General features: G+C 42.0%; 1 protein-coding gene across 2 annotated transcripts in view; it reads right to left on the bottom strand.

The window, feature by feature from the left end:
* The window catches only part of KHDRBS1 (KH RNA binding domain containing, signal transduction associated 1), a 43,648-nt gene that overhangs the window by 7,367 nt on the left and 10,393 nt on the right, over positions 1–25,888 (bottom strand). Inside the window, exons 2-5 of one of the 2 annotated variants that reach the window (XM_075853136.1) lie at positions 17,413–17,540; positions 12,262–12,378; positions 11,996–12,142; positions 10,991–11,133 (exon numbers count right to left, since the gene is read on the bottom strand). In XM_075853136.1, the coding sequence (XP_075709251.1) occupies positions 10,991–11,133; positions 11,996–12,142; positions 12,262–12,378; positions 17,413–17,540 (535 nt within the window). The remainder of the gene's footprint in view (positions 1–10,990; positions 11,134–11,995; positions 12,143–12,261; positions 12,379–17,412; positions 17,541–25,888) is intronic. The other variant, XM_075853137.1, reaches the window with a different exon arrangement.

The following is a 25,888-nucleotide window of genomic DNA, read 5'->3' as shown; positions in this document are numbered from 1 at the left end:
TGATGTGGGGAGTATACATAAGCGGTGCGGAGTACATCAGGGCATAATGAGGGTATAATGCGGTAAATAAAATCCAGATGTGTGGCCAGTGTAGCACTAATAAAAAGATCTTACCCGCTTTTGAAAAGCTCTGCACGTTTTGCATTGCCATATTCTGAGACACAGAACTTTATTTTTTCGCCACCAGAGCTGTGCGATTGCTTATTTGTTGCGGGACAACCTGTAGTTTATTAGTACATGTGATTTTTTTTAAACCACTTTTTATTCCATTTATGGCAAGCAAGGTGACCAAGAACCAGCAATTTTTTTTTTACAGCGTTCACCGTGCGCTATAAATTACAATTTTACTTTATTATGCAGGTCGATAAGATTACGGTGACACCAAATGTATATTTTTTTACGCTTTGCAGCAGTCTGCACAATAAAATGACTGGTTTCAAATAATTTATTTTTTGTGTTGCCATAAGTTTTATTTTTCTGTCAAAAAAGCTGTGGGAGGGCTTGTTTTTTTAGCGGGACAGGCTGTATTTTGTAATTGTATAATTTTGGGGTACATGCAACTTTTGGATCCTCTTTTATTCTGTTTTGGGAGGGTTAGTGACTAAACAGATTCTGGAATGGCTTTTTGCAGTATTCACCGTGCTGGTAAAATAGCATGATCTTTCTATAGTTCGGGTCATTATACCACATGTGTACTTTAATGTTTTTCATTTTTCCTAAAATAAAGGACTTAAAAAAAATAAAAAAAATCTGCCTTTATTCCGATAACGTGAAACGTCATTATTAACTTTTGTCCCACTAGGGGACTTTAAGGCATGAAGCCGGACCGCTATTCTAATACATTGTATTACAGCTGTCAGCTATTCACTGACAGCAAGCCTATTATGTTTTGCCTCCCAGCGGGGCCTAATAGGCTTCCGTACTAGGCCATTGTGAGTATGTTCATACACTTAAAAACCGGCTGAGAATACGGAGCTGTTTGAGGGAAAACCGCTCCGGATTTTCAGCCATTTAAGCAACTCACATATTGAACGGCCGTTTTTGGAGCCGTTTTTCTATTGAGTCAATGAAAAAGCTCCAAAAAGTGTTTAAGTAGTGACATGCACTTTTTAAAAACTGCAGCGTAAAAAACACCCCGTGGGAACGGAACACCGTTTCCCATTGAAATCAATGGGCAGATGTTTGAAGGCGTTCAGCCCCCGCATTGGCAGTTTATCGGGGCATTTACAGCCTGAAAAAGGCTAGTGCGAAAATAGCCCGTGGGTGCCGATGGTTGCAATTAGCAAACATAGGGTGCAATCTAACCACCTAGATGCAGCAATCGCTTTTGCTCACTGCATCTAAGGGGTTAATCGGTCGGATCCTAGCTCCGGTCCCGGCTGTTACAGCGGGGTGTCAGCTGTAATATACAGCCAACACCTGGTGGTGATGGCGCTGGCTCAGCTTCTGAGCCAGCACCATCACATACACATTCTCAAGAAGCTGTGATTGCCATCTTACTGTGACGGTCAACTGTCAGAGGACCAAACACTTGACAGCACAGTTCTGTCACCTTGTCCTTTGACAGGGTGACAGTTGTTAGCCAGGACGCACTGGTATGTCTCGGTGCCTTAAAGCACTGCCATACAGGATGTACTGGTGTGGCAAGGAGTTAAAGGGGTTTTCCAACACCTTAATTTTTTTCTCTCATCTCTGCACCGCTTATTTTCTATATTAAAGCCCCCTGAATATAGTTCCATTTTTTCTTTTAGCATTACATGGAGAGGTTTGTATACCTCTAAGGGTATGTGCACACACACTAATTACGTCCGTAATTGACGGACGTATTTCGGCCGCAAGTCCCGGACCGAACACAGTGCAGGGAGCCGGGCTCCTAGCATCATACTTCTGTACGATGCTAGGAGTCCCTGCCTCGCTGCAGGACAACTGTCCCATACTGTAATCATGTTTTCAGTACGGGACAGTTGTCCGGCAGTGAGGCAGGGACTCCTAGCATCGTACATAAGTATGATGCTAGGAGCCCGGCTCCCTGCACTGTGTTCGGTCCGGTACTTGCGGCCGAAATACGTCCGTCATTTACGGACGTAATTAGTGTGTGCACATACCCTTACTTCTGTCACTCCTCCAGTCAGTTATTCTGTTGTATGCTGGTAGACAAGTGGTGCATGCCGGCAATGAGCCAGCAGCAGTGCTCTCCCGCGCCATTTTACTCAGTAGATCAGTGAGAGCTGAAGAGAAAGTTCCATCATAACAGTGCTGTACCAAGCAACATTCTCCCTTGCATACGTATTAGCTTATAAACAGAAGTTACGGGCTGGCCATGCAGGCGCAATGAATTTGCTTAGGCTGTGCAGGCGCGATTCTAATAAAACTTTTATTGGAATGCACAGGCGCTAGTTTAGCAAGTAGTTCGGAACAGCCCACTACAGGAACGTCAGACTGTTGGTGGAGGACAAGACAGGAAGAGGAGCTCGTCCAGAAGTAAAGAATAAAGACCCGTCAGCAGGAGGAAAAAAAAATTCAGATGGTGACGGAGTCAGGTGGCACTACTCAGTATTAGAAGCCATCCACGGCTTTGACTAGTTAGGTATATTAGAGATAGTCTAGTACAGATTTAAAAATGTTTTGCCAAATTGTTTTACAAGGGTGGAAAATCCCTTTAAACATGGATCGCAGGTCTAAGTGAGCTGAATATTCTTCCAGCTCTTTTATCCCACGGGATGAGAAGCTGTGATCCTTCTCTGGTCTCTGTATGGCTTTAGATAGCCTCAGGGGGAGGGGTAACATGACCGCTTCTCTAGAAGATACTAGATATACACTACAGATATCCATCAGTCAGAAAATAATTTTTTTTGCCACAGACTAGCACCATAAATGATTGAATCAGTATTAGTTAATGCATTCAAATTAGCTTGGGTAATTTTATCAGATTATGTTTGGTGTGTGTTCACACAATGCGATTAATATATGTACACAGCCAATGGGTTAGTATATGGGTAAGGAATATAAGACCTATATAATCCTCAGTTTAAATTGAATGCAAAAATAGGTTGGCGCATTCCTGTGGTCCTGCTTGTGTAGACGTGTGATACGTATCAACTCCTCACAAAATAGTTTTTTGCAAAGTACATTTTGTTTGCAAAAGGGGTCTGCTTGAATACACAATTTAGTCAATTGAATTCAGGCAATTTTTGCTTATAATTACGGTTTGAGCAATGTTGCATGAAGGCAATTGTGTGTATAAACGTTCATGTTCTATTTTTACACGGAATGCTGGCGCTCAATTTTTGATTTTGGTAGCACCATATTGAACTTAAAATAGTTAAGACTGTAGTATCAGTCCTTTTGGCGAATGCATAAATCTGCCTAAGAATTAAAAACATTGATTCTCATCATTAACTTGTGAGCTACTAGTCAGTTTGGACTTTTTCAGGCTCTTTACAAAAGTACTCTGTGCAGGTGAGGCAATTATTCAGGGTTACTCATGTGTCAGTATTCACATTCCATCTCCTAATTTTTCCCTAATACCAAGTACACCTTATCAACCAGTATGTTTGAAGCCTGCGCGTTTCACTAGCAGTATCAAGCTATATCCTCAGGAGTATCATTAAATCTGCGTGGGTTGCACTTTGCCCATTTTAGTTTAGCAGAGTGACTGTGGTGGCAGAACAGCCATGAAGTTTATACCGGCCAGTGCCTGTATTAAAGCTCAACAGCCCTGCCAAAATAGGTGGAGCTGCCTAATTGAATCACCAATCCACTATTCAGACAGAAGTAATAGATTACCTATCCTCAACAGCCCAAAAAGCAATAGGCTGCTGCAGGAATAATCTTGTGCTTTTAACTCATTACCCGCATCAAGTCCATCCATCCTGCACTGAACCAGTGGTGGTACACTGTCTCACAGATGGGGCATTTATTGCTGTATCATTTTTATGAGCAAACCTAATAAGCGGAGAACAGCGTTCTAATAACAGCCTGTATAGATATAAATTGTAGATGAATAAGTACTATAAGGCTGGATTCACACGGTCATTACGTCCGTAATTGACGGACGTATTTCAGCCGCAAGTACCGGACCGAACACAGTGCAGGGAGCCGGGCTCCTAGCATCATACTTATGTCCGATGCTAGGAGTCCCTGCCTCACAACTGTCCCGTACTGTAATTATTACTACAGTACGGGACAGTTGTCCGGCAGCGAGGCAGGGATTCCTAGCATCGTACATAAGTATGATGCTAGGAGCCCGGCTCCCTGCACTGTGTTCGGTTCAGGACTTGCAGCTGAAATACGTCCGTCAATTACGGACGTAATGACCTCGTGTGAATCCAGCCTTAAAAACACAGCAGATGTAATTGCCGAAGCCATCGTAAATGGTCTTATTTTAGGACACAAATTCAAACAGCATTAAGTCTCCCGTGTAATTTCACTTTTTAAAGGGCCAGTAATATCAGTTAGATCATTTTAATTATTCATGCTGCCATATCCCATAATTTTGCTTAGGATATACGGTCTCATTTTCTGAAATGGTTATATTTAATAAACAGGCATCACCCCACATTACATTGGCCCATTAGGATTGCGACAAGGCTTTTGATCAAGCATGCATAAGATATCGGGTCATTTAGGCCCAATGTTTTAGCCGTATTTAACCTAAAAATACATTGCAGCCACCTATTGTCACCTTCTTACATTTGGTTTAACCAGTTCTATTCCTTGGAAACTGATCTTTGAGTCTTCTTTATGACAACCATACATAGCACAGTTGGAAAAAAAACAAAAAAAACAAAACGACATTATGTCCATCAAATTCAACCAAGTTAGGTATGGGCTTTACCTCCTTCCTATGTCACAATGGCGGTCTCTTAAGCACCTGTGGAACCTCCTGAACGGCCTTGCTCAAATACTGGAGCCTGCAGACGCATGTCATGAAGTATGCGATACCTTTACTACAGTAGTTGATGAAAGACCTACTCTGGTATAACTGGCCAGTAGACTTACTGATGAATTGCTTCCCTGTCAAAATAGAGTTACATTACAGGCCCTACAGAACCCACAACCGTTTGTACCAGTGACTTTGTAAAAGCCACTTCCCCCGGTTTCCTCCTGCATTTGGTGACTGTGCACATTTACCCCCCTCCTGTATGTAATATGGGTTTATCACCCGAGTACTCTGCTACATCCGGGTGAGCCTTGAGTATCCCCCAGTACGTTTAGATTATAGCTTGTACGAGAGGGAGCGGATTCATTGGTGGCAATGATCCTCAATTGTGGGTTTAACTCAGCAGTCTTCCTAGGGTTTAGGAGTTGGTCACAATTAACTGACAGTAAGTGTTGGACATTTTCTGGGTAACCCCCAATACGAGACCTCTGTTTAAGATCACATGCAGCAGTTTTAAAGTCCGTACTTTTAGAGCAATTGCAGTGAGCCCTCAAATACTGTCCCTACGGGATGCACCAACGAAGGGACTGAGGGTGCCAGCTCTCCCATCTAATCAGGTTGTCAGTGTGGGCTCTCTGTAGCTGTTCATTCTAATATTGCCACCCCCCAGATAAGTTGATAGAAATCCAAGTAGTGTTACTTTGAATTTATCTGAGGTAAACAATGCCAGGGTGCTGTCGTTAAGTACCCCCACAATGGCCTCAAGCTTCTGCTTAGTGTCAGTCCATATAATGAAAAAAATCTGAAAGTCTGAGCCAGACTGAGTCCATGAATCCATCTCCTGGCAGAACATTACCCTTTCCTCCCACCAGCTGAGTGAGAGTTGCATAGGTGGGTGCACCGGGGCTGCCCATCGCAACTCCCCAGAGCTGGTGGAAGAATCTGATGTCAAATGTGAAATAGTTATGCTCCAAGATGTACCTGAGCAATTCCCCTACAAAGTTATGTTCCTGGAAATGCACACTTCTAGTTGATAGGAAGTGTTCCACAACCCAACTCATGCAGAATTGGGCTTTAGAGGGCCTCTACATCCAGGCTAGCCAGCCAACACTCACCTTCACATTAGACGCCCACTAGTTTAAGGGCATCCCTCATACGATGTGAGGGCTTTGACATAGGGGCGTAACAGTCTAGATACGGACCAGCATTCTGGGTCAGACTGTTTATTTCAAATAGAGACGCTCTTTGTGGTTGCGTCCCTTTGTAGATTTTTGACAGACTAAAAGGTCGCTAGCTGAGGATTTTCCTGCGACGTGTTTAAACTCATTATTGTCAATTAGTCTCAATTGTTTGGCCCTATCAAGTATCCGTAAAAGATCTAACCTGAAAGGACCTATAGGGTCTGTCTGTAGAACTGCAAAGCAAATCACCATCATTTAAAATGATAGCAAATTTGAATATACTGAGAGCAGTCCAGCACTCCGTGTTATCACCTTTATGGCTTGCCGATTCCCCTTTTCCCCTCAAGTAAAGATTCCAGAATTCTCAAATCTGGTATATCCACCTCGCTAATGCCCAATTCAAGACACGGACGTCTCATGAGTCTAGAAACTTTTCTGCCATTTTAGGCCAAGTACAAAAAAAATGCAGATCCTTGACCCAATTAAATAGGTCGAACCTGCATCTAGGTACAAGTGACAGGCCCTTTCCCAGTACCTGAATTTTCCACATCTGTTAGTACCCTTTGAGACATTGACAATCTGAAAAACACTAGTAGACTGTTATGGGGGACTTAAACTACCTATTGAGGGAACAAAAATATGCTTAGACATTGGAGGTCCCTTAGCCAAAAAACCACCCCTCCGGCTTCTGCCATTACCACCCCCTCTACATGCACCCCTAGAACTACCTTTTCTCAGGCACTCTGATTCAGAGGGGTCATGTGCAGAGGAGGAGAGATAAGTGTCTTGATATGTGCGAGGTCTAGTATTAAAATCAAAAATGTTTAAATTTCGGAGTATCTCTAATATATTCAAAGAGGCTCTGTCACCAGATTTTGCAACCCCTATCTGCTATTGCAGCAGATAGGCGCTGCAATGTAGATTACAGTAACGTTTTTCTTTTTAAAAAACGAGCATTTTTGGCCAAGTTATGACCATTTTTGTAGTTATGCAAATGAGGCTTGCAAAAGTCCAAGTGGGTGTGTTTAAAAGTAAAAGTCCAAGTGGGTGTGTATTATGTGCGTACATCGGGGCGTTTTTAATACTTTCACTAGCTGGGCATTCTGATGAGAAGTAACATCCTCTTCTCTTCAGAACGCCCAGCTTCTGACGGTGCAGATCTGTGACGTCACTCACAGGTCCTGCATCGTGACGGCCAGAAGCTGGGCGTTCTGAAGAGAAGAGGATGTTACTTCTCATCAGAATGCCCAGCTAGTGAAAGTATTAAAAACGCCCCCACTTGGACTTTTACTTTTAAACACACCCACTTGGACTTTTGCAAGCCTCATTTGCATAACTACAAAAATGGTCATAACTTGGCCAAAAATGCTCGTTTTTTAAAAATAAAAACGTTCCTGTAATCTACATTGCAGCGCCTATCTGCTGCAATAGCAGATAGGGGTTGCAAAATCTGGTGACAGAGCCTCTTTAAGGACAAAGTTATTTCAGCTATGGGTTGCTCAGAGGTTTGCTGCAGAACCACTTCCTTCCTTCCATACTCAGGATTATGGAATTTCCTTGCAACTTCAAGACTCTCCTTAAAGGAACAGTGTCATCACAATTTTTTTTTTAATATGTTAAAGATGTTAGTGCTTTATTAAAAACGTTTGGATTAATTTGTGTGTTTCTTTTTCTTATTTTTACACTTTCTTCCCTATGGGGGCTGCCATTTTTTTTTGTCCATTTCTGTATGTGTCGATTAACAACACATACAGACATGGAATACGGCAGCTCCAGTCCCATAGGGACTGCGAACGGGTCCCGTCCCATCCACTTCTGTGTACGCCGTCTGTGTGGGAAGTGCGCATGCGCCGCTCCCACACAGTCCAATTTGAAATGCGCGCCGTCCGGCGCCATTTTCCTGTGGACCGGAAGTCGCGGCCGGACAGTAAGATTACTACTTCCGGTCGCGGCTTCCGGACTTGTGCACTTGGACCAGCGGCAGCAGATGGGCCGGAGGGAGCCGCGGCGGCAGGAGCAGGTAAGAGATTTCTATGTATGTTCGTGTTTTACTGTGTTTACTACTGTACGTAAACCTACTACACTGTGTTAGCTCAAAAAATGGCGACAGTGTAGGAGGTTAGACCGTTCAATCCCCTCGTTTATCCCGGCACTAGCCAGATAAAGGAGGGGGGGATTCTCCGAGCTCACTAGAGCGAGTGCTTTTTTCCAAATTTTGCAGCAAAAAGCAATGTGGTTGCTTTACCACAAGCAACCACATGCAATGCTGCAATTTTGGGAATAGCTCCATCTAGTGACCAGTGCTGGGAAATATTATAAATTAGAATCTAATTTATAATATTTCCTGACTCGTGAAAAAAATTTGAACAATGTTTAATCACCTACACACTAAATGTTTAACTAAAAAAAAAAAATACATGTTTTGCTGGCAACACATTCCCTTTAAGGGTCACTGCTAGAATATTTTCCTCTAATAGTATGTTCGTAAGTTTGTGAGAATATTCAATGGACCCCATTTCCCACTGACAAGTTCAGCAATTCCTCACCCTCAGTGATTGTTCCTAGGGGGTCTCAGAAGTCCTCTAGTACAATTTCATTCTTATGGTCGGTCTCCAGGGATTGAACCTCCTACCATGATCTTAAATGGTCTGAATATTTTTGGTAGGTGGCAAAAGGAAGCGGTAATCGCAAGATTTATAGTTTATTGCATTAGTTCATTCAGAGAACACTTCTCTTGCATTAACCCATTTTTCTGCATTCGGGTCAGAAGCAAGAAAGCCTGTCGTTCCTTTATTTTTCCACCAAAAACTTGGATACCCATCATGAACTATATATTTTCTGTTACGTCTATTTCGCCAACGCATAAATCTAATAATTAAAAGTTACTATTGATTCTGATCATTGTGTGAGCTACTAATCAGTTTTGACTTTTCCAGGCTCTTGACAAAAGTACTAGGGGGAAGTCAAGGTTACTGTTCTGTCCCACCTACTAATTGTTCCCCAATAGCATGCAGCGGTCCTGCCAACACCGCCAAACCAAACTAAAATGGGCAAAATACAGCCCATGCAGTTTTAATGTTACCCCTGAGGATGTGGCTGGATAGAACTGCTACTAAAACACGTATGGTTCAAACACTGATTGATGAGGTGTACATGGTATTAGGGAAAAATTAGGAGATGGAATGTGAATAGTGACAGAAGAGTAACCCTGAATAGTGGTCTTAATGGCCTTCGTTTGGTAGCAGCATAGTACCGATTTTCACATGTGCACGGGCAAATATTACACGGCCTTTGTTTCAGCATTTGAGAGCACAACCTCTTGTTATATAAGACGTGTTATATATGCACTTTCCACACCTTAGTCTAATTTTACAACCTCATGAGTTTTAGCGGAAAATGTTATAACGCATTTCTGAATAAAATGAATTCCTGTGTCAAAAATTATGTGACTGGACATGGCGGCCAAAATCACCAAGAATAGTGCAATCGTCAGGTTTCCGGCTTTCAGGAAATACTGAGTGCTCCCTCAAATGCTATATAAATTATGTAATCCCTTTATTTTATTTATAGATTACTTGTACTTTGGAAAAAAGAAAATTTTTTTGGTAGCAAACACTGCAGCAAGAGGTTAGCTTGAAGTCAGTTGGGAATTAAAATGCACTACATGAAGTGCATTTGTGTTTGTTTTTTTATTTTGTGGCATTTGACAAAGTAAAAAAAAGTGTGACTACAAAAGTTGCCACACCATTCATGTTTTTTTTTTTACAAGCCCAATATAAAATACAGTTGTCTGCTGTATAATAAAGCAGTCACTTAACAGAACGCCGCTTGATTAACCTCTTAGATGCTGCGGTCAATAGCAACCATGGCATCTAAGGTGTTAGAAAAAGGGGGCGCAATCCCCTCAGGCCCCCGATGGCAGGCATGTCAGCCTAATGAAGACCTGCCAGGTCTGCCATCTTTGCGTCAGTGGTCCAGACCTGTGGCTTTGACGGGCAATTTCCACATTCATTTGTAGGAGTCCGCAGGATGCCGATACAATTAAATACTATGGTGGAGCATTGAGCTGTCAAAGCTCCCTGCTCTATCATTCACTCGGCTACAGGTCACTGCAGCCTATAAGACGCTGGCACAGAATCCCTGCGCAGGCTGTTGCGATGAGGTCATTGCATCGACCTACGCAAGGCTCCTGTCAGCATCTCATGGGCTTTGTCTATGAAGCTCCGTTAATGGGAATGTGGCTAGACAAGTACAGTTTTTTTTATACTGTTTGGGGATGAATTCAGCCGGTTTGTGTTCAGTTCAGCCCTTCACATGACGGCAGACCCAGGTAAATGGACCTTCAATAATAGTGGAGTACCCCTGCTCTAGACCTTTAGATTTGATTAATTACTGCAATGGGTTGAACGTGAAAAGGCTGCAGTATGTGCTCATGCTATGGATAAAGGTTTGTGAGAGACAGAGACAGAACTCTCGCTCTCTTCAGCTTTGAAGATCAGTCTTCTGCCGTACTGGCAAGGGGGTGTGTGTGTCTGCTACTGACAGTAAGCGCTCCCCAGCTCTTTTAACACTGACACACCCCCTTGCCAGTCAGGGCATAAGACTGATCTTCAAAGCTGGAAAGCGTGCGCGCACACTCTCCTCGCTTCTGCTGTAACACTGTCCATATCTGATTGGACAGTGTCAAAGCCATAGTAACACGCCCCATTGACTGTTCAGGCGGTTATTTAAATATCGGGCACCAAATATAACAGCACCGATAGCTAAATAACGGAGGGAGGTAGAGAAAAAAATGTGAAGTGCCCCAGAGTTAGTGCAGCTCTCCCCATTACTTGCTGCACATCTATGGGGAGGTGAAAGGTTCTCTTTAATCTCAACCTACTACAGATCATGCATCAATGCAAATGCTAATTTCACAACACATTACCTTGCTGATGGAGCTGATGCAGATGGCGGTCCTCCTCTACCACGAACTGGTCCTCCTCTTCCTCCACGGGCAGTCTCTGGTGGGGCTCCATTCAAATATGACAACTCCAAAAATTGTTCCTGACAAATATCATCCATCATTTCCTGTGAGTAAATGTGAACATACACATGGGGCTTTGACAATTTAAATAAGGCACTTTTAAGAAAAAGGACAAGTCCGCAAGCATGTCTAGATCCGTTCTCTCAATTCACTGCTCCAAAGTGGGAATATTGCAGTGGAGATAGTGGAATTGCCAGCTCTGCTCTGAAACAAGGATTTGTTTTGGACGATCACAACTTTCCCAAGAAGTGTTAAGGAAAGGATTTTGTTCGAGCAACTGTCCTATATACTTAAAGCGTACCATCATAAAGAGTTCAGAAACCTCCTCAATAACAGTAAGTATCCTACCAGAAAAAAAACAAAAACATAATCTCAAGTAATACAGTAAATACTAGACACGGAGTGGATTGCAGCATCTTTCCATCAGGGTATCTGAAAGGCAAATCAGCAGAAGAGGAGTGCTGGCTCAGAGCACACAAAACAGCTTAGACTGGGTTCACACTGAATTTGTTAATTTCTTTTTTGTTATTCTCAATGGAAGTTAAAAAAAAAAAAAAAGTGAACCCAGCCTTACTTATCAGAAAGAACCTGCTTATCCCATTACTTAGAGACAGAATTTCAGACTGATTGGTTTGTTTTAGGATTTCAGATCACCCTGATAGACAATCAATACAGTGAACAGACTCATACAACATCTAAGAAATGATCTAAGTAGCAAATATCTGGAACACATTTATTTAAAAAAAAAATAGATTACCATCAAAGGGTTGTTTTGGAAATCTTGACACACTTATCAGATTGCTGCACACTACCATGTCTTGTTACAATATCAGCACTCACTCATAGCATGTTAGGCTACACAAGTAAAAAGCAGCACAAATGTCACGAGTACAACAGTATACATACCGGTACCAAGAACTTCTTAACTTCCTCCATTGCATGTGCCATTCGGGTATATGCCTCACATGGTGGGCCAAAAACTTCAATGAAAACATGAAGGTCCATATTTAAGTGACTATACTTTGGGTCTCCTCCCTTTCGCAGTTCCTCCTCCTAATAAAAAGGATTAAAAATATATATTTTTTATAATAACCAGCTGAAAAAGCTATTTTACCACCAATAATGACCAGCTATTTATCAGTCAGCAGCTATTAGCACACATGGCAACATACCTTGGACTTATCTCTCATTGAGCCTTTCCCTAGTACAGAAATTTTTGCTCCAGTCTCTTCCTGCAGCCTCTTGATGGTATTGCCTTGAGGACCCAAGATCTTGCCAACAAAGTTAAACTAGGAATAAACAAATCAATTAAACCACAGTAAGGAATCTAAACCATACATATAAAAAACACATCACAGCTGCTTAGAGGGCTTAAAGAAGCTGGGCTGGAACGATGAAGTGTAGGACACTGATTGGTCAGCGTCATACACTTCTCCTTACAACACCAGTTAGTAAAAAGTTAGACGCCCAGTTCTCTATTAAGAAACTAATTAGCATAAATATAAAATTGCTCATAACTTGCTCAAAATTAATTGTTTTCCAAAATAAAAACCACTGTTATCTACATTACAGCACCGATCAGATTATGTAGAATATAGGGCACTTATGATCTGGTGACAGAGCCTCTTTAACCTTTTAGATTCCACAGTCACTATGCCGTTAGAAAGAAGTAAAATATGGACAAATGTCAGGAATATCAATGTCCGAGTCCACAGCTGGGGTGTCGAAGGGACACTGACCAGCAACACCATCTCTGGAGAAGTCCTTGACATCACGGTCCATACATGGGAAGTGATGTCGGAAGCATATCGACGTACACATTTAACGAACACCTGTGACGTATGCACACGGTGGCATATGTCACCCATATAGTCCAATAGAGAAAACAAAGCTACTCCATGTGGCATGTGTTTTTTGCAGCTAATTATATAGACTCACCTATTCTATCACTACACCCCTAGTGCCATAGATAGGACAGAAATAATCTCTTCAGTAGCACTATATGCATCGGGGACATAAAGGAGGGATATGGAAGTGTCTTACTGGCAGAGGGAATTGGCTAGAATATAATCCTGTAGTTCACAGGGTGTCAGCCATACAGGAGAGACTGACCTGTCTACACACCAGAGCTTGGTTTATTTTGGTGATCAGATGCCCATAACAAAAGGGTTCAAGATGTAGAGCAGGGGTCAGCAACCTCTGGCACCAGTGGCACACTTCCCTTAGTGTCCAGAGCTGTTGTGCTTAAGGGCATTGCACACTGGGAGAGAAAGTGGCCCTTCATAAGGCGCTCAGCGGCGCAGATTACCAGGAGAGAGTAGTACTTCATTTTGTTTGTCGCTGCTGAACCCTTGGCAAGCACACAATGCAGCAATGCTCTCTTCTGGTGTTCAGCATCTCCAAATGCATAATGAAGCGCTGCTCTCTCCTAGTTATCAGCACCACAAGGACGGCGTCCAGTAACCGCTCTGTAGAAGAAAAAGTTAGTAAAGGTTGACAGCTCTGTCCTGTGCGCAGCACCCCCAAGCCGGTATTCAGTAGCCAGTCTCCCCCAGCTAGTGTTCAGTAGCGACGATCTAGTGTGTGAAATACATAAGTTTGTCTTATATGACTTCTATTTGCATGGCACACTGAGATAATCATTGATTTTTTTCAGCACGACATACAAAAAAAAAAAAAAAGTTGTCTACCCAGGATGTAGAGGATGCAACTGAGCAGGGAAGAAACAGACTACATTGGTAGCGAATTTGCATGATATGTGCACAAAAGTCTTTGCTGGAGTGCTTCTTTAACCCCTTAAAGGAACAGTGTTACCACAAAAATTTATTTAATATGTTAAAGATGTTAGTGCTTTATTAAAAACATTTGGATTAATTTGTGTTACTTTTTCTTATTTTTACACTTTTTCTTCCCTATGGGGGCTGCCATTTTTTTTTCCATTTCTGTATGTGTCGATTAACGACACATACAGACATGGAATACGGCAGCTCCAGTCCCATAGGGACTGCGAACGGGGCCCGTTCCATCCACTAACATGTACGCCGCTGTGTGGGAACGGCGCATGCGCCGCTCCCACAGTTCAATTTGAAATGCGCGCCGTCCGGCGCCATTTTCCTGTGGACCGGAAGTCGCGGCCGGACAGTAAGATTACTACTTCCGGTCGCGGCTTCCGGACTTGTGCACATGGAGCAGCGGCAGCAGACGGAGCGGATGGACCAGAGGGAGCAGCGGCGACTGGAGCAGGTAAGGGATTTCTATGTATGTTTGTGTTTACTACTGTATGTAAACCTTCTACACTGTGTGTTAGCACAAAAAATGGCGACAGTGTACGAGGTTAGACGGTTCAAACCCCTCGTTTCTCCCGGCACTGGCCAGGATAAAGGAGGGGGGGGGGGATTCTGAGAGCTCACTAGAGCGAGGGCTTTTTACCCAATTTTGCAGCATAAAGCAATGTGGTTGCTTTACCACATGCAATGCTGCAATTTTGGGAATGGCTCCATCTAGTGACCAGCAATGGGAAATATTATAAATTAGAATCCAATTTATAATATTTCCTGACTCGTGGAAAAAAAATAAAAAATTAGAACAATGTTTAATCACCTATACCCTAAATGTTTAACTAAAAAAAAAAAAAAACCATGTTTTGCTGACACATTCCCTTTAATGACCAGCCCATTTTGCACATTAATGACCAAGGATTATTTTTTTTTTCACCGCCCCATTCTAAGCGTCGTAACTTTTTTTTATTCCATCAACCTTGCCATATATGGGCTTGTTTTTTGCAGGACTAGTTGTATTTTTCAATTGCTCCATATTTGGGTGCATATAATATATTGATTAACTTTATTTTAAATTCTTTCCTAGAATAAACAGCTATTCCAGCTTTGTTTTTCACCTTAGAAATTTACGCCGTTCACTACGCGGCATAAACAACATGTTCCCTTTATTCTATGGGTCACCACAATTACAGGGATACCGAATATGTAAAGGTTTTATGTTTTTCTAAGGCCTTATGCACACGAACATATTTTTTTTCCTGTCCGTAAATACTGGTCCTTGGTCACACATTCGACCCATATCGCACCAGTATTTACGGACTCGTGCCTGTAATTACTGGTCCGATGTCACCAGTATTCCACCCGTATTAACGGGCATGTTTTCGCTGCAAAATTGCACTGCACTAATCAGCAGCCCCTTCTCTCCCAGAGAGAAGGGGCAGCCCTTTCCGCAGTAAAATAAATTCATACTTACACGGCCGTTGTCTTGGTGACGCGTCCCTCTTTCGACATCCAGCCCGACCTCCCTGGATGATGCTGCAGTCCATGTGACCGCTGCAGCCTGTGATTGGCTGTAGCGGTCACATGGGCTGAAAGGTCATGCAGGGAGGCCGGACTGGAGGAAGAAGCAGGGAGTTCTGTGTAAGTATGAACGTCTTTTACACGTTGGTCGTAGTCACTGTCCCCGGTGCTGAAAGACTTACTGCCGATCGTTTAACTCTTTCAGCACCCTGGACAGTGACTATCCCCCGACGTCACCTAGCAACACTCCCGTAATTACGGGTGCAAACACGTAGTCATCCGTAATTGTGGGAGCCCCATAGACTTCTATTGGCCTGCTCGTGCCGTTATTACAGCCTGAAATAGGACATGTTCTATATTTTTCAACGACACTGGCACCTTCCTGTAAGCATACGGGAAGGTACCCGTGGCCAATAGCAGTCTATGGGGCCGTGATTGCGTTTGTGTGCATGGGGCCTAAGTTTGCAAAATAAAAACCCTTTATATAAACAAAACAAAAAAACTTAATCGCATCACCACAACTTTTATTTTTTAGTCGATGTAGACATATGTGGGCTTGTTTTTATTTATTATTATTTGCAGGACAAGGTGTGGTTTTCATTGGTAGTATTTTGGGGTACATGGGGCTTATTGATTAACTTTTTATTTTATTTTTATGGTGGGAATAGGAAAAAAGGAATTTTGCCGTTTCTTGGACGCCGTTAATCCGCGGTTTAATTAATGTGTTAACTTTATTGTTTGACACTAAAAGTGGTTTTTAGTGTTTATTTTTACTGTAATTTTTTTTCCCATAAACGGTAACGGTTTTACTTGTGTCCCACTAGGGGACTTCACCATGTGATCTGCTGATCGCTTATATAATGCTTTGGTATACTTCGTATACCAAAGCATTATTGCCTGTCAGTGTAAAACTAAGGCATGGCGTAATAGGCAGTTGCTGAAGGCTTTTGTTAGGCCCCTGGCTGCCATGGAAAACAGACCGTGTCCTGCGATTTCTATGCAGGTGCCCTGATGGGGTGACAGAGCTCCCTCCCTCTGTCAAACAGTCGATGCCGCTGTCGCTATTGACAGTGGCATCTAATGGGTTAAACTGCCAGAATCGGAGCATACTTAGATTCCGGCAGTCGAGGCAGGAGTCAGGCTGTGTATAACAGCCATGCTATGCGCATCGCGTGGGTACACTGGCAGTACCCACCAGATCAGAGCGACAGATACGTGGAAACACCTGCTTGCGACAGATATATCCGTTGCCCGTTGTTAAGGGGTAAAAGGGAATCTGTCAAAATGAAATGTTTTAACAAAGTATTAAGAATTTTGCTTGTCCTCATTTGCTTTGTCATTATCCATTTTAAGAAATCATTCTAAGATTTTGCAGTTTTCATTCTGGGGACACAATAGACGGCTTAGAAGTGATCTCTACAGAACAGGAACTTTCAGTCATCTCATGAACACAGGCAGGACTACAGTGAAAACTAACTCCCATATATAGAGAACACAGGATCCACCATTGACAATAGGCAATTGACACAGCTCCCTTCCTATACTTTCCTGCACAGGTCATAGCATGCCTAGACACTGCCATAAATATAAGTGTGTTCCCTACGGTTCGCAGGTTACTATGGACCATATGGCTGTTGTAAAGAAACTCTGAAATACTGTTTTTAGCAGGTCAGGCAAGATGGCTGCCCCATTATATTCAGTGAAAAAAAAAAATTGAATACAATATATAATCTACAAATCAAGAAATAAAACGCTGATCAGAAACTCACTGGTTTTAACTATGGAAAAATTATATATATATATATATATATATATATATATATATATATATATATATATAGTAGAGCGAACAGCACCAGGACTTCATTATTGATATATATAAATATAATCTCCCCATCAATATTGAAGTCCTGGTGCTGTTATTCGCTCTACATTTCTGCTGTTGATTACCAAGGAGTTGATTCATCCTTTCACTGGTAACGTGCACACGGCCTACCACAAGATCCAAGTAACCACATCACTCACTTTGGGGTACAGTTTGACCGGAATCAAAATGCGCTCCTTCAGTTTCATGTTCTTGTGAGAAAACAAGTCCAAGTATGCATCATCTTCCTCCTTTTTCGGTTCACCTCCTTTCTTCAGTCTTTCAATTTCTGCAATAAAGTAAAAGGAAACCATTAAACGGTCGGCTACTGGATATGCGCTGAACAAGACGTTTTAGCCATTGGTCACAGTGAAAAAAACCCGTACTTTTCCTTTAACCCTTTACTGACATCCGCCATATATATACGGCACACGTCAGGTGTGGGAATATGGAGTGGGCTCAGCATCAGCTATGTGTCATAGCCGACATTTCTGGGTAATGAGCGGAATCCCGCTAGTTTAACCCGTTAAATGCCACGGTCAATAGCGACCGCGTCATTTAAAATCACTGAAAACAGGGGGGGTGGCGTAGAAGATTAGTGTGATAAAAGTTAAAAACATTTCCCTCAAGCACAATGTAAAAAAATAATAAAAAACTAACAATTGGTATCGACACGTCCGTAAAAGTATGAACTAAGACAATCATTTAGTCCGCACGGTGTACGCAATAAAGAGTTAAAACGTCAGAATCGCTGTTTTCGGTCACTTAACCCACAAAAAAAATTAAATTAAAAGTGATCAAAGAGTCTCATGTACCCCTAAATGGTAACAATATAAACTACAGCCCACCCTGCAAAAATAAGCCCTCATACCAGTAAATCGACAGAATAAAAAAAAGCTATGGCTCAGAATATGGCGACAAAACTATAATTTTATTTTTAACAATCAGTTTTTTTTTTGTTTTTTTTAACTACTTTTACAAGTTTAATGAGAACCTTTCACCTCCCCATACATGTGCAGCATGTAATGGGGAGGGCTGAACAAACTCTGGGGCACTTTACATTTTTTTTTAATCTACCTCCCTCCGTTATTTAGAAATCAGTGCCGTTATATTTGGAGCCCAATATTTAAATAACCCCCTGAACTGTCAACGGGGCGTGTACTGGCAAGGGGGAGTGTCACTGCTACGGACAGTGTTAGCGCTCCCGAGCTCTTACTGTCCATAGCCAGTTCGGCAGGCAAAGTACAAGACTGATCTCTCACAAGAGCTGGAGATGAGTGCGCATGCCTACTTGCCAGTTTGGGTGAAAAGACTGATCTTCAAAGCTGAAGAGGGAGTGTGCACTCTGCTCGCTCTTGTTGTGGCACTGTCCATACCTGATTGGACAGTGTCATAGCCATAGTAACACGCCCCCTTGAATGTTCAGGGGGTTATTTAACCCCTTAACGACCAAGGACGAAAATGTACGTCATGGTCGGCTGCTAGTTCCCGCACCATGACGTACATTTTTGTCCGCATTTCAAACTGTCACTCTGTGTAAACACAGAGTGACAGACCCGCGCTGACAGTTGTCCCCGACAGCTGAGACATCAGTCTTGCCGGACAGCGGACCATCGCCGCTGATTTCGGCAGTTAACCCCTTAAGTGCGGCGACTGATTGCCGTCGCCGCATTTAAGTGGTTTGAAGCACATCAGCAGCCCCCACGAAGTGATCGTGGGGGCTACCGATGCTTGTCACGGCAATCGGAGGTCAGATAATGACCTCCGGGTTGCCATGCACGGAAGCCTCGGAGGAACAGCCTCCGGCCGTTCCTCCTCTGCTTCCTTTCAGTGTGACAGTCACGTCACAATGACAGTTAGAGTACATTACACTACGTGTGTAGTGTAATGTACTCCAGCAGCGATCAAAGCTGCAAGACTAGGTGTCCCCTAGTGGGACAAGTTAAAAAAGTAAAAAAAAGTAATAAAAATGTTTTAAAAAAAGTGTAAAAATAAAAGTTATAAGTTCTATAAACACAAAATGCTTTTTTTCCTATAATAAGACTTTTATTATAGAAAAAAAATGAACACGTTAAAAAAGTACACATATTTTGTATCACCGCGTTCGTAACGACCCCAACTATAAAACTATAATGTTATTTTTCCCGCACGATGAACACCCCAAAAAAATAAATAAAAAACTACGACAGAATCGCAATTTTTTGGGTCACCACCGCTCCCTAAATAAATAAAAAGTGATCAAAAAGTCGCATGTACCCAAAAATAGTACCAATAAAAACTTCTATCCGTCCCGCAAAAAACAAGCCCTTACACAGCTTTGACTAAAAAATTAAAAAATTATGGCTCTCAGAATATGGTGACACAGAATTTTTTTTTTTTTTTATAAATAAGTCATTTTATTGCGCAAACGCTAAAAAAAAGGACCAAACCTATATACATATGGTATCGCCGTAATCATACCAACCCGCAGAAAAAATAAAAAATGTCATTTATTGCGTACGGTGAGCGCCGCAAAAAAACAACCTAAAAAAACGGTGTCAGAATTCCTGTTTTTTGCTCAGGATTGCAAAAAAATTTAATAAAAAGTGATCAAAAAAAAAAAAAAATCGCATGTACCCCAAAATGGTACCAATGAAAACTACAGATTGTCCCGCAACAAATAAGCCCTCACACAGCTCTATTGATGGAAAAATAAAAAAAGTTATGGCTCTTGGAAAGCGGGGAGTGAAAATCTAAAATATGAAAGCAAAAAATGGATCAGTCCTGAAAGGGTTAATTCATTTCTAATGAAAAAACGTATGACCCCATGTGGGGTATTTCCGTACTCGGGAGAAATTGCTTTATAAAAAAATGGTTGTTTTTTTCCTCCTTTATCCCTTGTGAAAATGAGAAAATGCAACATTTTAGTGGAAAAAATGTTGATATTAATTTTCGCGCCCTAATTCTAATAAACTCTGCAAAAGACCCGTGGGGTCTAAATGCTCACTATACCCCTAGAAAAATTCCTTGAAGGTTTTTCCAAAATGGGGTCACTTTTGGTGGGTTTCCACTGTTTTGGTCCCTCCAGTGCATTGCAAATGCGACATGGCACCGAAAACCATTCCAGCAAAATCATAAATCCAAATGGAGCTCCTTCCCTTCTGAGCCCTGCTGTGGGTCCAAACAGCAGTTTATTACCACATATGGGGTATTGTCGTAATCGGGAGACATTGCTTTACAAATGTTGGGGTGCATTTTCTTCGTTATTCCTTGTAAATAATAAAAATTTCTATGTTGTTTCAGAAAAAAAGTACATTTTAATTCTTACAGACTAATTTCAATATATTTAGCAAAAAACCTGTGTGGTCAAAATGCTAACTATACCCCTAGATAAATACCTTAAGGGGTCTAGTTTTCGAAATGGAGTCGTTTATGGGGAGTTTCTATCATTCTGGCAGCTCAAAGCCTCTCCAAATGTACATTGGGGCCTAAAACATTTTCAAGCAAAATATGAGTCCTGAAAGCCTCCGGGTGTTCCCTTCCTTTGGGGCCCTGCCGTGTGTCCAAACAACGCATTAGGGCCACAATGTGGGTATTTTTGAAAACAGGAGAAAGAGGGTGATAGATTTTGGGGTGTGTTTCTTCATTTTCATGGTCGCTTTACAAATAAATCGGTCTTCAAACAAATACTTTTATGAAAAAAGTGAAATTATTATTTTTTTCACCTGATATGCATTAAATTTAGCAAAGAACTGTGGGGTCAAAATAATTACTATACCCCTAAATAAATACCTTATGGGGTCTAGTTTTCTAAATGGGGTCGTTTATGGGGAGTTTCTATCGTTCTGGCAGCTCAAAGCCTCTCCAAATGTACAGTGGGGCCTAAAACATTTTCAAGCAAAATATGAGTCCTGAAAGCCTCCGGGTGCTCCCTTCATTTTGGGTCCTGCCGTGTGTCCAGGCAGCGCATTAGGGTCACAATGGGGGCATTTTTGAAAACAGGAGAGAGAGGGTGATAGATTTTGTGGTGTGTTTCTTCATTCTCATGGTCGCTTTACAAAGAAATTGGTCTTCAAACTGATACTTTTTTTCAAAAAAGTGAAATTATTTTTTTTTTCACCTGCTATGTATTACATTTAGCAAAAAACTGTGGGGTCAAAATACTTACTATACCCTTAGGTAAATACCTTAAGGGGTCTAGTTTTCTAAATGGGGTCATTTGTGGGGGTTTCCATCACTCTGAGACCTATGAGCCTCTGAAAACCTGGCTTGGTGCCGGAAAACAAAATGTACTTCAAAATTTATAAAATTATTATTCAATTTGTAAGTCCTCTAAATTGCTGAAAATTTATTTTATTTTTTCAAAAGTGCTGCCAAAATGGAGTAAAGAGATAGAAATATATATTTAATTAAAAAAATTGTACAGTATGTATGTACATATGTGACATATTGCAGTTAAAAATAGGGGAAAATGGTAATTTTTACAAAATTTCTTCCATTTTTCTATTTTTTAATTAATTTCCGCAAATCGTATCAGTCTACTTTTACCACTAAAATAAAGTACAACATGTGACGAAAAAACAATGTCAGAATTACTTGGATATTCAAAACTTTCACAGAGTTATTCTCTGATAAAGTCAGACATACCAGATTTGACAAATCTGGCTTGGTCATTAAGGTACAAACATGCCCGGTCATTAAGGGGTTAAATATCGGGTGCCAAATATAACGGCACCGATACCTAAATAACAGAGGGAGGTAGAAGAAGAAAAAAAAAAAGGAAAAAAAAAAAAAAAAAAAAAAAAAAAAGAGTGCCCCACGGTTTGTGCAGCCCTCCCCATTATATACTGCACATGTATGGGGAGGTGAAAGGTCCTTTTTAAATTTGGTATGAACATGGTTTTTACCACATGGATGAAGGCTGTAAGGCCCTGTTCACACGCAGTTTTGAAACTTTGTGGCAAAAACAGCCGTCTTTTGTTTTTAATGGGAGGTGGAGAAGCTTTTTTTCCCACAAGCACAAAAACGCTCGCGGGATAAAGCAGCGACATGGCCCATCTTTAGGCGTTTTCCGCCTCAAAAAATTAATTAAAGCAGTTTTGCCAGCTACTGAGAAGTTCTATTGCCATTAACAGACCAAAGAATTATAGTTTCATGATTTACCCCTACACCGAATTCCACTATTGCTCTGTATTTCATGCACAGCAATAAAGGGTCGGAAGTGCTGTCGTTTGTGTGTGTTGATACGGTTTGCCTACACGGAGCAAACCGCTACCCCTCCCTTGTGTGAACATCACTGATGCGTGACCATAGGGGGTTTGGGCTACAGCATCTTTACATGCATTGTGATACAAAACTGAACTATTGCAGATCCGTTATTTTGCAAAGGGGTTTAAGCACCAAAGATGTGGCAAACAGAATGACGGACGAGTAATTTTCAGAGGATAGGTAGGTCGGGCGCTCAGTTTTTGGGCCGCCAGACTGAAGTTGAACTGGTTTGCTGATTGAGAGAGCAGGCAACAAATATAATGAAAATTTCTTAAATAAAGTTAAACATAAAATGTGATGCAGATAGCCTGGTCATATGAATTTTTTTTTTTCCTCGAGGGGACATCAGGCGGGCATTTAATTCCAAAATCCCTTTTAATGGGTGACAAATAAGCAAAGTGCAAATCAAGCAAGACATTTTCACACCTGAAGCTAGGAGCTTGAACTTCATACAGAGTATCGCTATTAGCCATAAGATATTCCTGTGTATTATTCAGCTGCTGGTGAAGGGGTTAATCTGTTAGGTGGTGGAGACAGTTGCTTGTAAAGCGTTCATTTTAGATCTACTACACAGAGCCAGCAGCAACGACTGTAGAGAAAGCGGTGATAGGATGTAACTATGCTGCAGCCTCTTCTAGCCTCCTCCTACTCTAGCCGTGGCAGAAAACCCAGGAATCCATCTTACATTGCTGCTAATATACATCCAGCATGAAGATAGAAGCCGAGATCTCCCCTGTATACATGCCGCACACTCCATCTCCCCCACCACTTCACAGAAGCAGGACATTTGAGCAGTCAAAATCTCCCGACCCTTATGCCTCATGCACACAACTGTTGTGCCACTCATGCAGTTTGACAGCATCCGAGTCGCACCTCAGCGGGTGAATCGGCTCCGTGAAAAACAGTCCAAGTCTCCAATCCGAGGAAAGATAGAACAAGTCTTATCTTTCCTCGGATCACTGACGGAACACACTGTCGTGTGCATGAGGCGTAAAACCCAGTTCAAAGTTTCTTGCAGCGGAAGCCATGGCAAAAAATTTCCGAAATCACCCCCCATTGGGGCGGATGAGGTTTTTATTCCCCACGAGCGTAAATAGGTTACATGCCTTTCAGGCATTTCAGTCTCTGACATCCCATTGACATCAATGGGTGGCAGACAAAGCGTTTCACCCGCAGCGCTCAATGGCCACGGCCAAAAAACGCCATGAAAAACGCAGCAAACTACATGCAGGCAGGTCAAAATCCTAAAAAAAACTTATGCAAAGAGGGCCTAGGGGGGGTCAATGCATACCATGCGTATTACGTGTGGTTATGCCGCACGTATTTGTGTGGCAAAACCACAGCGTAATAGAGTACTAGCATAAGCAATGATTCCAGGGAATCCCAGGTCCATGCTGTGGTATTTTACTACACATAAATTGACCCGCATGTGTATTTTTGGAATCAGCATTTCAATCCCGCTTGCCAATTCTATCTCCCTAGTTCTACAGATATACGCAGCAAAACCCACAGCATAAATACGCAGAAAAAAAAAACCACTTTTCCTGCGAATTCGTTCTGGTTATGCTGCGGATTTTCCCAGCAAAATATGCAGCGTGTGCATGTAGCCTACGGGTATGTTCCCACATACAGGATAAGCTGCAGATTTTTATCAGAAATTCTGCAGCGGAATCTAGAAAAACGCTGATAAATCGGTCACAGAAATCCGCAAATAGTGTGCTTTTTCTGTTCACATTGCTCGGAAACGCTGCGGTTTTACCTGTGGATTTAGTGTTAAACATTGGTTATAGCAAAGTATGTGTACCTGTGGATTTCCAGCAGTTTTTACTGCGTTTCCACTGCGTAAACGCTATAAAACCACAACAAGTCTGTTGCAGAATTTCTGCTCCTCATTGAAGTCAATGGGCCAAACACGCAGAATCTCCGCACAGAACACAGCCTAAATGGACGTGCTGTGGTATTGAATGCAGAACCCAATACGCACCACTTTTTTCTGCAGTGTGGGCATGACATTTTCTAAGTTTCATTCACTTTGCTGCTACTGTAAATTCTGCAGAATTTCCGCACAGAATTTTGTTGTGGAAAATCTGCAGCATTTACGCTAAGTGAGAACCCAGCCTTCGGCTCAATGCACACGACTGTAAATTTAGTCTAATTACGGACCCATTCATTTCTATGGCCGACCAACAACTTCCCGTATATTTACAGGAAGGGGTCAGTGCCGTAGAAAGGCTCAGCAAAAGTTAGGAAAAGTTTGCTTTTTACAAACCATGCTCCCATACTTTTTATGGGAGCATGGAATGCAAATGCGAGTGGCTGTCCGTGGCAGTCAGCGACCGTGTGCTTGGGGCCTTACAGGACGAAGCCATGTTTTGTTTCACTTCCCACCTTACAAGCGGTACCTTATTTCTCGGTCAGTAGTATGGTGTGTAGGCTTTGTTTTTGTGGGATGCGTTGCAGTTTCTATTGGTACTATGTAAAGTACCATAGAATGTAAAACAAAACAGTAAAGCCCCAGAATTGTTTCTTGGTCACCTTAGCGCTAAAAAATTAAATAAGTGATACTATTTTTTTTTTATGTACCAAAAAATGGTGCCAATAAAAACAGCTAGTCACGCAAAAAATAAGCACTCACACCACGCAACCGATGCAATATAAAAAAAAGTTATGGCTCTCAGAATATGGTGAAACAGAACAATTTTTTATTTAAACAATTTCCTTGGTAAAAGTAGCAAAATATGAAATAGTTTCCCATTTTCTGTAGTCTAAAACCTGGGTGCGTCTTCTAGTCTGAAAAATACGCCACTTATTAAAAAAAGATTAATGCCTCCCCAGCATGCCTTAATAGGATGTCAGAATCTCATGATTTTGACAGCACAGTGAGGCTTACTGTTAACAGCTTGGAGCACTGACTGCAGGAGGAGACTTTGTGCAGCCCTGCCATCACCAGAACCTTTCTGCTGTGAAGTGGATAGCAGATTAAAAAAAAATAAAAAATTTAAATAACCTTGCATGAAGTAGAGCACCCATTTACTAGAGAAACTGCAGATTTACCCCTTAAAGAAGGGGTGGGGAACGTCCAGCCCGCGGGCCGTATAAGGCCCACAAAATCATTTGGTTCGGGCCGACATCACTTAACGCAGATGCTGCTGTCTTCTGCTACTTGGCTCTGTCCACCCTACCCTCGCGCATTTAGGAGCAGAAAGGCAGATGGAGCCAAGCGGTGGCAGTCTGAGTGAGGTCGGTGTTTGCTGGCCCAAAACTGGACCAGTCCTGTCACCTGACCTGACTCAGTGACGAGGTCAGATGACCGGACTGGCCCACTCGCATGCCGGCACAGTCCAGTCACCAACAGTGACGTGAGGTCAGGTGACTGGAACAATCCTGTCA

This window comes from Rhinoderma darwinii, chromosome 2 (genome assembly GCF_050947455.1).
Source record: "Rhinoderma darwinii isolate aRhiDar2 chromosome 2, aRhiDar2.hap1, whole genome shotgun sequence".
Classification (NCBI taxonomy): Eukaryota; Metazoa; Chordata; class Amphibia; order Anura; family Rhinodermatidae; genus Rhinoderma; species Rhinoderma darwinii.
Note: the sequence above shows the minus strand (reverse complement) of the source record. Positions and strands in the feature narration are given on the sequence as shown.